The sequence below is a fragment of the Hylobates moloch genome, unplaced genomic scaffold, assembly GCF_009828535.3.
Source record: "Hylobates moloch isolate HMO894 unplaced genomic scaffold, HMol_V3 SCAFFOLD_12, whole genome shotgun sequence".
Lineage (NCBI taxonomy): Eukaryota > Metazoa > Chordata > Mammalia > Primates > Hylobatidae > Hylobates > Hylobates moloch.
Genome location: NW_026652287.1, coordinates 79,691,540 through 79,706,118, shown reverse-complemented (window position 1 = coordinate 79,706,118; position 14,579 = coordinate 79,691,540). Strand labels below are relative to the sequence as shown.

Genomic DNA, 14,579 nt, shown 5'->3' with positions numbered 1-14,579 from the left:
ATGTGAACTGCTTTAGACCACCATAATCCTACCTGCCTTTGTAGAACCTTCTTTTCTTTGATATTTTCCAACTTAAGCTACACTTGATGTAAACAAAGGTAGATGCCCATTATTTTAAGAGCAGCATATGTTAAATTCCTAACAACAGACAGATAACATGATATCAAGATTGTATGCTCCTTCTCAGCCTCTGTATCTATTAGTAGTCTATTAAGTCATAAATTGACAATGAAAATAACTTTCTTTGTAAAACAAATAGGAAGACACTGAAGGGGAAACTAAGCTTTTTCTTTCCTTACTTGATTTGTAGACCTTTCTAAATCTATCCATAGAACTCAGATTAAGTTGAATGCCTAATGTTTATCGGGAGTTACTGGTGCTGGGAATACAGCTGTGAAGGCAATAGGCAAGATGTCTGTTTCGGTATGTTTATATTCTAGAGTGGGAAAGGCTGCCAATAAACATATGAATAATTTCTAGTGGTGACTAGTATTATAAATACTATAAAATGGCAATAAAATAGTGATTGAGGTTTAGGGTAGAGAATTTGGCTTTTTTAGATTGGGTGATCAGGGAAGACTTTTTTTGGGGAGGTGACAGTTAAACTGAGACCTCAATGATAGGTATAGCTAGATCAGGGGGCAAATGCTTCTAAGCAGTGCAGAAGCACCAAGGCAGGAATGAGCTTTGAATATTTTAGGAACAGACAAAAAGCTGAGTTTAATGAAAAGGGGGCGAGTCATCAGAATCAACATTAAAGGTGAAAGCAGGAACCAGATCATACAGGGTCTTAAAGGCCAACGAAAGGAATTTGGATTTTAAGTGAAATAGGGACTTATAGAGGGTTGAGAATAAGGGAGTCACATGGTCTGATTACATTTTGAGAAGAACATTCTGGTTGTTGTGAGGATTGAATATATTTTGGAATGGGAGCTGACAGAATGGTGAATTGGATTTATGGGGTGAGGAAGACGATGAATCAAAGAAGTCTTGTAGGTTTTTGCTTGAACAGTTGGATGGATGGTGAGACCATTTACCAAGATGGGAAAGAAATGAAAGAGAAATAAGGTGGGGGCAGATGGAGAAATGGATGGAAGTTTTTTTGGGTCATGTTCATTTTGAGAAGACATCCATATGAAGATATTTTGATGGTTAATATGGAATGTCAACTTGACTGGATTGAAGGATGCAAAGTATCGCTCCTGGGTGTGTCTGTGATGGTGCTGCCAAAGGAGATTAACATTTGAGTCAGTGGACTGGGAGAGGCAGGCCGCATCTTGGACTGGGTGGGCACCATCTAATCAGCTGCTGCTAGAATCAAGCAAGCAGGAGAAGATGGAAGAGCAGACTTGCTGGGTCTTCCAGCCTTCATCTCTCTCACGTCCTGGATGCTTCCTGCCCTTGAACATCGGACTCCAAGTTCTTCAGCTTTTGGACTCTTAGAATTATACCAGTGATTTGCCAGGGGCTCTCGAGCCTTTGGCCACAGACTGAAGGCTGCACTGTTGGCTTCCCTACTTTTGAGGTTTTGGGACTCAGACTGTCTTCCCTGCACCTCAGCTTGCAGATGGCCTATTGTCATCTTTGACATTTGCAGATGTCAAATTGGCAAATGGGATATGAGAGTGACTCCTAAAGCCATGGTATTCCATGGAATCACCTAGGGATAGAGTGTTGCATGAGAAGAAAAGAGGGTCAGTGATTAACTACTGAGAAGACTTTAGTTTTCACAGATTAAGCAGATGGGGAGGAGTGGGTAAAGGAGGCTGAGAAGGAGCATCCAATGAAGTTGGAGGACAAAAGAAAACTTTTTTGGTGATTTTTAAAAAAGTTATAAGAAGAAAGATTTTAAAAATGAGGGAATCATTTGTGCTGAATAATACAGAAAGGTTAGGTAGGATAAAAAAAGATATGAAGCTTATCGATAATTTTGACAGGAGTGGTGAATAATAAGTGGAGTGGTGAGGACTAATGACCATTTGGAAATTATTATGGAAAGAATGGTAAGGGTGGAAATATCAACAGTGACTAAAGATAACCCTTCCAAAAATTTTGACAGTGAATTATAACATTGACCAGATTAGATTCTGGAGTCAAGGGAAGTTTATTTCTTTAAGGGGGCATAGTAAGTAGATAATGGCCTCCAACAACTTCCAGACCATAATCTCTGGAACTTCTGAATGCATTAAGCTACATGGCAAAGGGAAATTAAGGTTGAAGATAGAATTATTGTTGCTAGTCACCTGACCTTAAAATAAGGAGATTATCTTGGATTATTCAGGTGGTCCCAAAGATCCTTACAAGTAGAACATAGAGGCAAAAGAGAGAATCCTAGGGAGATGTGTCTATGGAAGTAAGGCAGAGAGATGCACCATTATTTGCTTTGAGAGAAGAGGACCACCAGCCAGGAATGTGGGTGGCCTCTAGAGGGTGGAAAGGGCAAGAAGCATGGATTGTTCTCAAGAACTTGCACAAGGGAACGCAGCCTTGCCAGCTTCTTGGTTTTAGCCCAGTGGGATCCAGGTAGCACTTCTATCCTACAGAACTGTAAGATGATAAAGGTGGGTTTTTTCATTTAAAGATGCTAAGTCTGTGGAACTTTGTTATGACAACAAAGAGAAAACTAATAAAGAGGGAATTACTAGAGCTCATTTGTATGCTGAAGGGAATGATTTAATAGAGAAGAAACTGATTATGCGTGAGAGTATAATTGTAGAAGCAAAACCCTCAAAAGGGGAAAGACACAGGTGGCAGGACAACCTTTAAGAGGAGCAGATAATTTCATTTAAGAAGGCAGAGAGTAGATCTGGATGCAGGAAGATGGGTAAAGCTGTCTTGGGAAGATAAGCCCTACTCCAAGTGGTGCTATTTTACAGTCAGTGAAGTGTGAAGGCAAGCTCATCAACTGAGAGTGAGGTTGGTATAAGGAGGTATTGGAGGCTTAAAAGACTGATATAAACTTGTCATTTTGGAGTACAGGAAAGCAAGTTTACTAGGATTGCCAGATAGTATGGACTGCCTAGTTAAGACTGTGGACATGCATTAAAGTAGGGTTAGGAAGCATGCCATAGTGTTTTTAACTCTTTCTTTAGCTGAGCAGGTACACACAGAAGAGGCTAATAATTACAAACTTTAGAACTAAAGCCGAGTAAGGAAGTTAGGACATGGAAAGGAAGGATAATGAAAAATTAGTAGGATCAATAGATCAAAAAATGGTTGAAGTGGGGGTATGAGAGGAAGTGTGCTGAAGGGTTAGGTGGTAGTGGTTGAAAAATGGAATGTTCAGAACTGAGATTTTGAATATGTACTTACTGATAATGACAAAGTCAAGAGACATCTAGCTGAAGAGGGGGGAAAGAGGAAAAATGTTATTTAGAGTGAGGAGGTCAAGTATCTGAGATGCCAGGAGACTGGATAAATTATCTTTGTAGATGTTATCACTAAGAACTGGACATAAAGAGGAGTGGGGAGAAAGAAGATCAGCTAGGAGTTAAAGTCCTCAGTAAGTAAGAGTGACTTGGAAGTAGGCTGACAACAGCAACAATGAGTTCCTCCTTGTAGAGAGTAGTATAGTCTGATGGCACTAAAGCCAGTCTGTGGGAAATTCTTCCAATCATGAGACAGGTAAAATAAGCAGAGAATTAGGTTTTCATTGGCATTTGATATACTTTCCTATCAGGAATAGATATTCTTTCCTATCAGGAATATATGATATAATGCTGAGTATAAAATTATGAATGGCCTATATATTATTTTCCTTTTTGAAGTAGATTTTTTTTGATGTACAGTTTATAAGAGTTCTTGTGTTTGTGATGCATAAACCTATATGCTTGTACTACAAATAGTGGATACATCTGCATGTAAAGACATGTACTTTATGCATCAATAAGTAATAAAATCAATAATAAAATGCATATAAAATGACATAGAAATATGTCAGAGAGTAAATGAATAGGGTTTTTTCCTGGATTTTTGTGATATTTATGGCATTTTTCAATTTGTTAAAATTTGTAATTTAAAAAAATTTCTCACTTATTCTAAATATTTATTTTCTTACGGATTCTTTTTCTTATAGCAAGTCCACCAAATTATGTAAGCTTCAGGCACCATAAAATCTAGGTCTTCCCTGGATAGGCCAAAAATCTGGTCTAAGATTATCTACAGGCAATTGAAAAGAGAATATTCACTAGCTAAATGAAAAACAGTTTTACTATATGGTTAAAAATACAGTTGCAAAAGAGAACCACATCTATTCTTAATATGGATGTCAGAAAATTTTTTCTAGGTTTTTGATAATAGGAATATATGTAATATAATGGGCCACACCTTCAAAGAAAAGCCTATAGAAAATAAAACAAAATTTTAGAGCTCTTTCTTATAGTGTCAAACAATATGGGCTTATGATGTAACCCACTGAGGATAGAAATAAGATGTAGACGTCTCTGCTGATCTGGACTTATGGAGTAGATTGCAAAGTATCTGGAAATCTGCAAAACAGATGAATTGGACTTCCTATTAAATATAACAGGTTGAGGCCGGGCGCGGTGGCTCACGCTTGTAATCCCAGCACTTTAGGAGGCCGAGGTGGGCGGATCACGAGGTCAGGAGATTGAGACCACGGTGAAACCCCGTCTCTACTAAAAATACAAAAAAAAAAATTAGCCAGGCGTGGTGGCGGGCGCCTGTAGTCCCAGTTACTCGGAGAGTCTGAGGCAGGAGAATGGTGTGAACCTGGGAGGCGGAGCTTGCAGTGAGCCGAGATCGCGCCACTGCACTCCAGCCTGGGTGACAGAGCGAGACTCCGCCTCAAAAAATAAAAAAAATATATAACAGGTTGAACACACATGTTTATCTTTACTTCCTCAAGTAACTTAACTAAAACCAAAGTAAAATGATAAACCAGTAACAACAAAGAGGATGAACGGTAAGAACAAAATTTTGGAAGATGAAAGATAGAAAGCAGATAGACTTTAGCAGAGCAGAGACAGGTAAATTCTAACAACCTGCAAGAGACAAAGCCAATAAGAAGTAATCTTTTTTTGTCCTGCAGATCCCTGAAGAAAGGTTCAGAAATTGGAGGCAGCAGCATGTACCTCTGAAACAGAGTGAAGGATGGGGATGAAAACAAGGATTAGTTGAAAATCTACATAAGGAACAGTTAGATTCTCAAATCCCTTCTGCAGGGCTCTGTAGCAAGGAGGCTATCTCTCCTGATCCTGGCAGAGGACTGGAAGTTTTCACATTGCACAGATGTTGAATTACAAACGCACTGAAATTGGGTACGTCAGATATAGTAAGTATAGGGATTAAGTGAAAACCTGCGTATTGAGTAATGAGACTCCTCCAGTCTTCTTTCTCTACTTGGCACCTGAAAAAATTGGCAACTGACAACACAAGCAGAAATAGTTTTACTCAAGGAAAATTATTGGGCCAAAAGAGAAGCTCCATAGATGCTGAATTTGACACACGCCTCCAGAAAACGTCTGGGGCCAAACACCGGCTCCCTAAATGAGGCCCATCAGTCCAACAAGGTCTTCCTTTTCACATAAGAGCTTTCAATCAGCTTTGCAGTGCTTCAATCTTAAATATGAATAAACAGCAGACTGATGAGGAAGTGCTCTAACATGAAAGATGAAGATTAAAACAAACAAAAAAATGTTGGCAATTTGCTTAGAGAGAGGAAAAAATGCTCAATATGTATCATAACAAGATGCTACAGAAAAAAATATTTAGAGAACAAGAAAGAGATATTAGAAATAGTGTCAGAAACAGAAAATTCTATAGAAGAACTGGCATATAAAGTGAAGGAAATTTCACTAAAAGTAGAATAACATGCCAAGGAAATGAAAAATAGAAGAGAAAAGATAAAAAATGTGTTAGAGAACTTCTAGCATCCCAACACGTACTTAACAGGAATTCCAGAAGGCGAGAACAGAGAAAGTAGAAGGAAAGTCTTGTAAAAGAAAGAGAATAGGCCTGGCACGGTGGCTCACGCCTGTAATCCCAGCATTTCGGGAGGCTGAGGCAGATGGATCATGAGGTCAGGAGTTCAAGACCAGCCTGACCAACATGGTGAAACTCCGTCTCTACTAAAAATACAAAAACTAGCCAGGTGTGTGCGCCTGTAATCCCAGCTACTCAGGAGGCTGAGGCAGGAGAATCGCTTGAACCCAAAAGGTAAAGGCTGCTGTGAGCCTAGATCAGGCCACTGCACTTCGGCCTGGGCGACAGAGCGAGACTCCATGTCAAAGAAAAAGAAAGAGGATAAGAAAATTTCCCAACTGGAGGGCAGACAGCTGATTAAAAGGGTCCACTGACTGCATAACATAATAATGATAAAAGACCAAATCAGAGCATATCTTCAAGATATTTCAGAGGATCTAAGTAAGAAGATCCAAAAATTTTGAGACAGAAAATACAATGCAATCAGAATGCCACTGGTCTTCTAAACAGCAACTCTGGAAACTAGATGATAATAAAGCAATGCCTTCAAAATTATGAAGGAAAATGATTTCTAACCTAGAGTTCTATGCTCCACCAAACTATTAATCAAGTGTGAAGATAAATTTAAAACATTTTCCAATATGTAAGGTCTCTAAGAAGGAGTTATACTATCTTCAGAATATACTGAGGATATACCCTACTAAAATGAAGGGGAGAAACAAAAAGAGAAAAGTATGCAATTCAGGAAACAAGAAGTCTACAGAGAAAATGATTCTCAAGATGTTAGAGGAGCATAATCCCAGGATGACCACAAGCAACGAGCCTTAAAATCAATCCAGATTAGGCCAGGTGCGGTGGCTCACACCTGTAATCCCAGCACTTTGGGAGGCCAAAGCAGGCGGGTTGCCTGAACTCAGAAGTTCGAGACCAGTCTGGGCAACATGGTGAAACCCCATCTCTACTAAAATACAAAAAATTAGCCAGGTGTGGTGGCGTGTGCCTGTATTCCCAGCTACTCTGGAGGCTGACGCAGGAGAATTGCTTGAACCCAGGAGGTGGAGGTTGCAGTGAGCCAAGACTGCGCCACTGCACTACAGCCTCACCAACAGAGCGAGACTCCATCTTCAAACAAACAAACAAAATCAATCCATATTAAAGCAGGGGATGGAGGGCTCCAGAAGAGATGTTTCCAAAAAGAGAATAGAACTGATAGCTTACCCAATGTGATTAACTTCACTGAGAGGAGGAAAATTTGAGTATATACTCCTGCCTGGTATATAAAAAAATAAGCCGATGATTAAAGAAAAAATAAGAGGCAAGTTTTAACTGCAGAAAAATGGTAAAGACAAAAGGTATAGTTGTGCAACAAGGAAAAACAGTCATATAAAAAAGAAATGCAGTCATAGTACACCACATGACTCAGCTATGAACAGTATTTGTATAGTCATAATACTATAAACATTGAATGTTTATTCAATAAAAATCATGATATATAGTGGGCGTGTAGGAGTATGAAAAGTATATGTGTGGCCGGGCACGGTGGCTCACGCCTGTAATCCCAGCACTTTGGGAGGCCGAGGCAGGTGGATCATGAGGTCGGGAGATTGAGACCATCCTGGCTAACACAGTGAAACCCCGTCTCTACTAAAAATGCAAAAAAAAAAAAAAAAAAAATTAGCCAAGAGTGGTGGCGGGTGCCTGTAGTCCCAGCTACTCAGGAGGCTGAGGCAGGAGAATGGCGTGAACCCGGGAGGCGGAGCTTGCTGTGAGCCAAGATCACGCCACTGCACTCCAGCCCGGGCGACAGAGCAAGACTCCATCTCAAAAAAAAAGAAAAGAAAAGAAAAGTATATGTGTTATTAGTGTATTAGAGCTAAATCCTCTTCTATATCTACAAATGGAAAAATCCAGATGTACAATAGCAGATATGCACATAAAAACTAAATATGAAGATCTCTATTAATGGAAACAGTTAAAAAGTTCAAAGTTTTGGGTAGGGTTTTCAGAGTGGATAAGGTAGAGAGGGGATTGCTGTTTTTTGTTATAATCCTTGTAGAACTAAAGTATGTAATTTTTTTAATACTATGCACATATAAGATTTTGATGTTAGAGGATGAATTGCATATGTTCCAGAAACATCTGCATTGAAGGCAAAATGGCTACTTCCCAATATACTAGCTTTCCATACATATAATAATACACTTCCTCAAAATCATTATGACTAACATCTAGAATAGGTTTCACTCTGACATATTAAAATGAATCTGTTTTGTCAGCATTATCATCATATTTCATTTTATTATTAAGGGCAAGTGAGTCGCTAAAAATTGGTTATTTTAGGCTAACTCAGAGGTGCTCAACTGGGGAAGAATTTTATCCCAGGGACCATGTGGCAATGTCACAATACAGGTGGGGGTTTCTTATTGGTATCTAATAGGTAGAAGCCAACGATGCTGCTAAACAACCTACAATGGGCAGGACAGCAAAGAATTATCCAGCCGCAAATGTCAACAGTGCTGAGGTTGAGAAACCAAGCTCCAAGTCTTTGAGGATTATTTCATCAGAACGCTATACATAAAGATTGATGATATGCAAACATCTTGCAATTTAGGACTGACTCAGCTAAATACCTCAGTGCAATGTTGGAAGCAGTCTGGCTGTGAAATATATCTTCGGGAATATTGAGAATGGTAAAGACAAAAGGTATAATAAATGATAATAACAAAACACAGAGCTTTGTACCTCAATAATCTCTTTCATCCATGGTTCCTAGGGCACTTTACAGACTAATAATACCTACTCTGGTACTCACATACCACCTTTTATCTGAGGACTGCAGGCACTTTCACAACACTCTCACAATGTAGGAAGTATTATTATCCCCATTTTATATGTAAGTAAACAGAGGCACAAAAGTTAAGCAACTTGTCCAAAGCCACACAAGTCAGTAGCAGCCAAAATTCCTGACTCAGAACCTATTAATACTAAGAGAACTGGTCTAAGCCAAGCAGTGATAAATTTATGTGGCGTGTTATCCCAGTTCATTCAAAGTCTATCGTTTTTAGGTTGATATTGTATATTCAATACCCTATCTGTTTTAATTTCCTCTTCTCCCATACACTTCTTAGAGACCAAGGACTTTAAGTCCCTAGAAGGGACTATGTTTACTGAGTGCCTTCCTCTAATCAAGCACATTTTATGTTCAGTGTCAGTTCTTAAGACAGCTTAAATATAATGTAATTGGGAGGCTGTGAGCAGGAGAATCGCTTGAACTCGGGAGGCAGAGGTTGCAGTGAGCTCAGATCCCGCCACTGCACTCCAGCCCAGCGACAGAGCGAGACTCCGTCTCAAAAAAAAAAAAAGTAATTTTTGCTGATTTTATAGTACAGAAAGCTGAGTACCAGATAATGTAAACACGCCCAAGATCTCTCAGCTAGCTGACTATACCCTCTTTCCACTATATCCTGCAGCCCTTCCAAGAGAAAAGTCCTCTGAGAAGTTACAAAGCATATTAATGTGAATACGTTTAATGTTCCAGCCTCCCTTACTCTCCTTAAAATTCAGAAAACAAACTAATGAATATGTAATTGAGAAATTTCAGGTGGCACACTGGGGTTGGTACTAGCTTAGGTAAACAGCCGCTCAGCCTTTTAGACCTATTCCCAAGAAAAGCTTTTAATTTTCTAAGGATTTTTCCAGAGCTCTCTCCATACGTTTCCCACAACAGCCAGACCAAAGACCAAAACTGTCTTTCCCCGAGAAATATAGAGCATGTGAATCACTTTCTTCTGTTCCCAGTTCTGTGGCAGGCAAACACTGATTGCTCACTCACCATGTGCTTGCTACCTGGGCAAAACAGGAATATTAAGTAGGAAGAAAGGTTTATGTTAGGTAAGAGCGTGACTTAGGGCTCTCCTGCTTTTTTACAAAATGGAGACCTGGCATTTGTAGCCTCCCACAATGATGTGCCCTGACATTACTTGGATATAGAAAGGTCAGTCTTAGGTGGGTCAGTGGCAGCCCACCCCGCTCTGATCCAGAAATTTTAGAAGACTTGCATCCGAGGATAAGCCTCTGGCATGTTAATAATGAAAAAATAGAGACAATCACTGCCCCAGCTCATCTCAAATTAGCATCAGTGCAGCGTTAGTACTTTAGTAGGGAGCTTTGCTGCTAAATTCATTCTCTGTAAAGAGGAGATGCAGAGACAGGGTTAAGGGGAAAACTCCTAGACTGGAATCGCCAATACAATAAACTGTCGAACTGAGTTTTTTCTCCCGTAACCCTAAGATACTAGTAAGTCCTTCCTCTTAGCCAACCCCTTTCACCAGGACACCGCAGTTTTCTCAGAAGGAGGGTGCTGGGTTTGTTTCAGGTCTTTCTATTCTCCTGCCCGCTGCCCTAGTACATCTGAAAAGGGAGCAGCGACTAGGAAAAGAGACACGTGGGTATTTTCCCATCCTGTCTAGTCATTCCCTGAATCATCACAAGTTATCGCACTTTTCCCCTTAGCCAGCAGCGTTCGAGACTTTCTCTCAAATAATACGGTCTTGTACTTAAAAGGAAGAGTGGTGGGAGAAGAGAGAGGCGGAGAAGAGAGGCGGAGAAGACAAGCAAGAAGAAGGGCGTGGAGTGCCGTTCCCGCCCCGGAGTCGGAGGCGCCGGGAGGCCGGACGCCGCGAGGCTGCTAGCCCAGGAATGTGCGGTCCAACCCGCCGGCCGCGGGCGGAGCGTGGCGGGCGCGGTGTGGTCGGCAGCGGGTGCTCAGCAGAGGACGGCGGGCGCGGGGCCGGCTGCAGCGACGGGCCGGACGCGACGCCGCGCACCTGAGCGCCGGGGGCGGGGCGTCAGCGGCCACGACCCTTCCCACCGCGCGCCGCGCCCCTCGCGCGCAGCCTCGGCCTTTTCCGCTCGTGCTTCGGCGCCGCTCGGCTCCCTTCCCGCCCCTCGCTCCCTCCCTCCCTCCCTCCCTCCCTCTTCTCCCTCCCTCCTGTCCTGGGATTGCCTGGAGCTCCGCACCGCGAGTTTGCGGCGGCACTTTCCGCGCGGCGGAAGAACGCGCGCCAGCTTCGGCACACCTGGGCGCCTGATCCTAGCCCCACGCCTCATCCCTTACAAGCTCCTCCGAGGTAAGGGGCTGCTCTGCCGCTCGCTCACACCCGGTCCTTTCCACGCTCGGCGGGACAGCTGGGTCCCCGCCTCCTCTGCAAACCGGCTAGGAGCTCCGCGCCTCGCCTTGGGAGTGGGGTTGTAACTGGCGGGGACTTAAGACCGGCGGTAGCCAGACCGCGGAGCAGGCGATACGACGAGCCGACAGGTGGCGGGTCTGGCCCTGGTACCTCGACCGTCGCCGGCGCGGACCCTGGTGGGGATGGGGCGGGCGGGCCGACTTGGGGGTGGGGTCAGTCCTCTCTCCTCCCTTCTAGGGGCGGCGATCGTCGGGGTCCGTACTGTAGGTGCGTGGGAGAAACTTTGCAGGGTGGGGACCCGGCGGCTACTGGCCGGTAGGGACTAGTTAGTGGGCGCGCTCGAGGACTCCCAGGGGCGCAGCCTGGGGGCAGACCCTCGGGTCGGGCGGGGATCTTACGCTTCCCTTACCCGCCCCCTTTTGTCTTTCACCTCAGCCCCGCCGGCTGGTGGGGGAGCGGCCGCCGTCCCTTTCCTGGAGGTCGTCTCCTGGCATCCTCGGGGCCGCAGGAAGGAAGAGGAGGCAGCGGCGGGAGCCCTGGTGGGCGGCCTGAGGTGAGAGCCCGACCGGCCCCTTTGGGAATATGGCGACCGGTGGCTACCGGACCAGCAGCGGCCTCGGCGGCAGCACCACAGACTTCCTGGAGGAGTGGAAGGCGAAACGCGAGAAGATGCGCGCCAAGCAGAATCCCCCGGGCCCGGCCCCCCCAGGAGGGGGCAGCAGCGACGCCGCTGGGAAGCCCCCCGCGGGGGCTCTGGGCACTTCGGCGGCCGCCCCTGCCAACGAGCTCAACAACAACCTCCCGGGCGGCGCGCCGGCCGCACCTGCCGTCCCCGGTCCCGGGGGCGTGAACTGCGCGGTCGGCTCCGCCATGCTGACCCGGGCGGCCCCCGGCCCGCGGCGGTCGGAGGACGAGCCCCCAGCCGCCTCTGCCTCGGCTGCACCGCCGCCCAGGCGTGACGAGGAGGAGCCGGACGGCGTCCCGGAGAAGGGCAAGAGCTCGGGCCCCAGTGCCAGGAAGGGCAAGGGGCAGATCGAGAAGAGGAAGCTGCGGGAGAAGCGGCGCTCCACCGGCGTGGTTAACATCCCTGCCGCAGAGGTGAGCCGGGCGGGGGCAGCAGCCGGGCCGGGCCGGGGCGGGCAGCTGCCTCCCGGTGTCTTCCTCTTGGGAGCTACCCGGGGCCCAGAGTTTTCCTCCCCTGGCTCGTACTTGTCCCTTCACCGAGTTAGGCAGGCAGGGGGTGATGGAGTTTACTCTGAACAAATGCTTCCTGGGAAGTTCCCCAAACTCAGTAGGACACGTGCTTTTCAGGCTTCCTGGCCAGGTCTCAGATCCAGGATCCTTTTTTACCATGGTAGAAAGATAACTTGTGGCTCCAGGACTTGCCCACCTGGACTTGGCTGTTTATGCTTGATCAGTTAGAAAAATTGATTAATGGTGGTGACGACATTCTCTAGGGTCTCACATGCCCATGTGAAGTTACCAGTTTATTTCTCCTTTCTTACCAATGTTTAATAGCATCTGTAAAGAAAATGTGGCCTTAGCAATATCCAACACAGCTTTATCTTCCAGTGAGCTCAAAATGAGTATATCCAAATGAATACATGCACTATTTTATATATAAATCAACTGTTTAAAAGTTGTGCTCCTAAACACACACACAGTTTTTTTCTGAGTAATATTTAGAACAATAGGGATGATTTAGTAACCCACGATTCTGTTCGCTGAGACGATCTCTTTTTGAGTACTGTGTCTGAAACACATATGTGGTAGGGTTTTTTGTTTTGGGTTGTTTGCAGTTTTGAGCATTTTCAAAACGTTGCTACAGGTAGCAGCATCTTCCATTAGAGTAAATGGTAAAACATTTTCACTAAGTGTATAATCACACCTCCCTCTACCAGAAACAAGACAAAACAATGTCAAACAAGTTTTGGTTACTTTGATAGTAGCTCATGGATTTGAGGAAGTGGTTCAACTACCTTGTTTCACCTAAAATAGTTGCATCTTTTTCTCATTGACGCTTTAGCTTTCACTTTTTCTTCTCCTGGCTTTCTAATTTTACTCAACTTTGCCACCCAGTAAGTAACTATTACGAATTTACTAACTTTAATTGTGGTTTAAGTAAAAGCATTTGCAATAAGTTAGGGTGTATATTAAATATACTTAAATTTTTAGTATTATGATTTCCATACCTGTTAAATCATATTGCGTCTTTGTAGGATGTATTTATATGAGCGTTTCAGAGATTTTTATCAGCCAGCAGAACTGTCCTCTGCGGTTTGCTACTTGCACAAAAGATCTGTTATTCATTAAATTGCTTTAGAAGGAATTCATAAGAGTGGTAATCAAATTTCCAGGTTTTTTTTTTTTTTTTAGTTAAAAATATGAAGATTAAGGGGAAATTGAAGACAAGGCTTTGGAAAAGCTACATTCCTCAACTTGATTTTTAAAAGTAGCTGATAATCCAAATAAAAGAATTTGTCATTTTCAATCTTTTCCTCATTGTTCATCTGACAGGGGTCTTATTTTGGGAAATATCTTGGCAGATGTTAAACTTCACTTTTTTTCTGGCTGCATGTGCTAAAATTATTTTTCAAGTACTTTCTTATTTTTTTTTTTTTTTAAACAAGGGTAATGTTTACTGGGGGAAGTAAGTAGAGTGTATCTTGTGAGATCCTAAGAAACATCTTTTGTTAATACCCCTGCTTTGAGTAAGAGAACATAGTGCTGAGAATGTAGATGACTTCCCACTACCATGGAGTCTAATACTCTGGAATGTTTTTCGTTTGGGTGTTGGCAACTCCTAAATTTAATCTTCCTTAAAAACAAACAAACCAAGGGTACCTTTTTTTTTTGTCTGTGGAATTTGAACCTTTTTATTGAATAGGGAATTGAGGACTGCTTTCTTTTAGTGGTAACTATGGCTCTGTCTGTTTCAAGCTGCAGGACCCAACAAAACAGTAATGTTTTACTACAGTATCTAATTAACAGACATACTTCTTGAGCGCCTGCTCCTCATATTTTCATATTTTTCAAAACAACTTATGTATTTCAGATTATCTTAATAGTGGTAAAATATATAATGCAAAACTTTGAAGCTGAGCCATTTTCATGTCTTTATATTGTTGCTTTTTTTAGAATTGTGTGCCATTTCTCCTAGTAGTTTCAACATTGAGAATACCAGTTGCTGTGGAGTTTCTTGTGTAATATTTAATTTAGCACCCCTGTTTTAAAAAGTCATACATATTTTGCAAATTTTTTGGGTATGAAAATATGTAAAAATGAAAATGACCAATCTCTCTATATTCAAAAGTAGTCTTTATTTTATCTAATGTTGAGTAAGACTCTTATTTTCAGACATGATTCCCAACCAAGTTTGTATTAGTAGATTAACATGTAGTTCGTATGTAGAGATCTTGTTTTAATGGTGGATAAACATTAAGTTCC

General features: G+C 43.0%; 1 protein-coding gene across 3 annotated transcripts in view; it reads left to right on the top strand.

Annotated features, from left to right (window-relative positions):
- The first annotated feature begins 10,911 nt into the window (after nt 1-10,911).
- The window catches only part of PAWR (pro-apoptotic WT1 regulator), a 112,718-nt gene continuing 109,050 nt past the window's right edge, over nt 10,912-14,579 (top strand). For 2 of the 3 annotated variants that reach the window (XM_032170821.2, XM_032170822.2), the window contains exons 1-2: nt 10,912-11,072; nt 11,568-12,230. In XM_032170821.2, coding sequence (XP_032026712.1) covers nt 11,715-12,230 — 516 coding nt within the window. In that variant the 5' untranslated portion in view covers nt 10,912-11,072; nt 11,568-11,714. Of the gene's footprint in view, nt 11,073-11,511; nt 12,231-14,579 lie in introns of those variants that run through there. The other variant, XM_058425993.1, reaches the window with a different exon arrangement.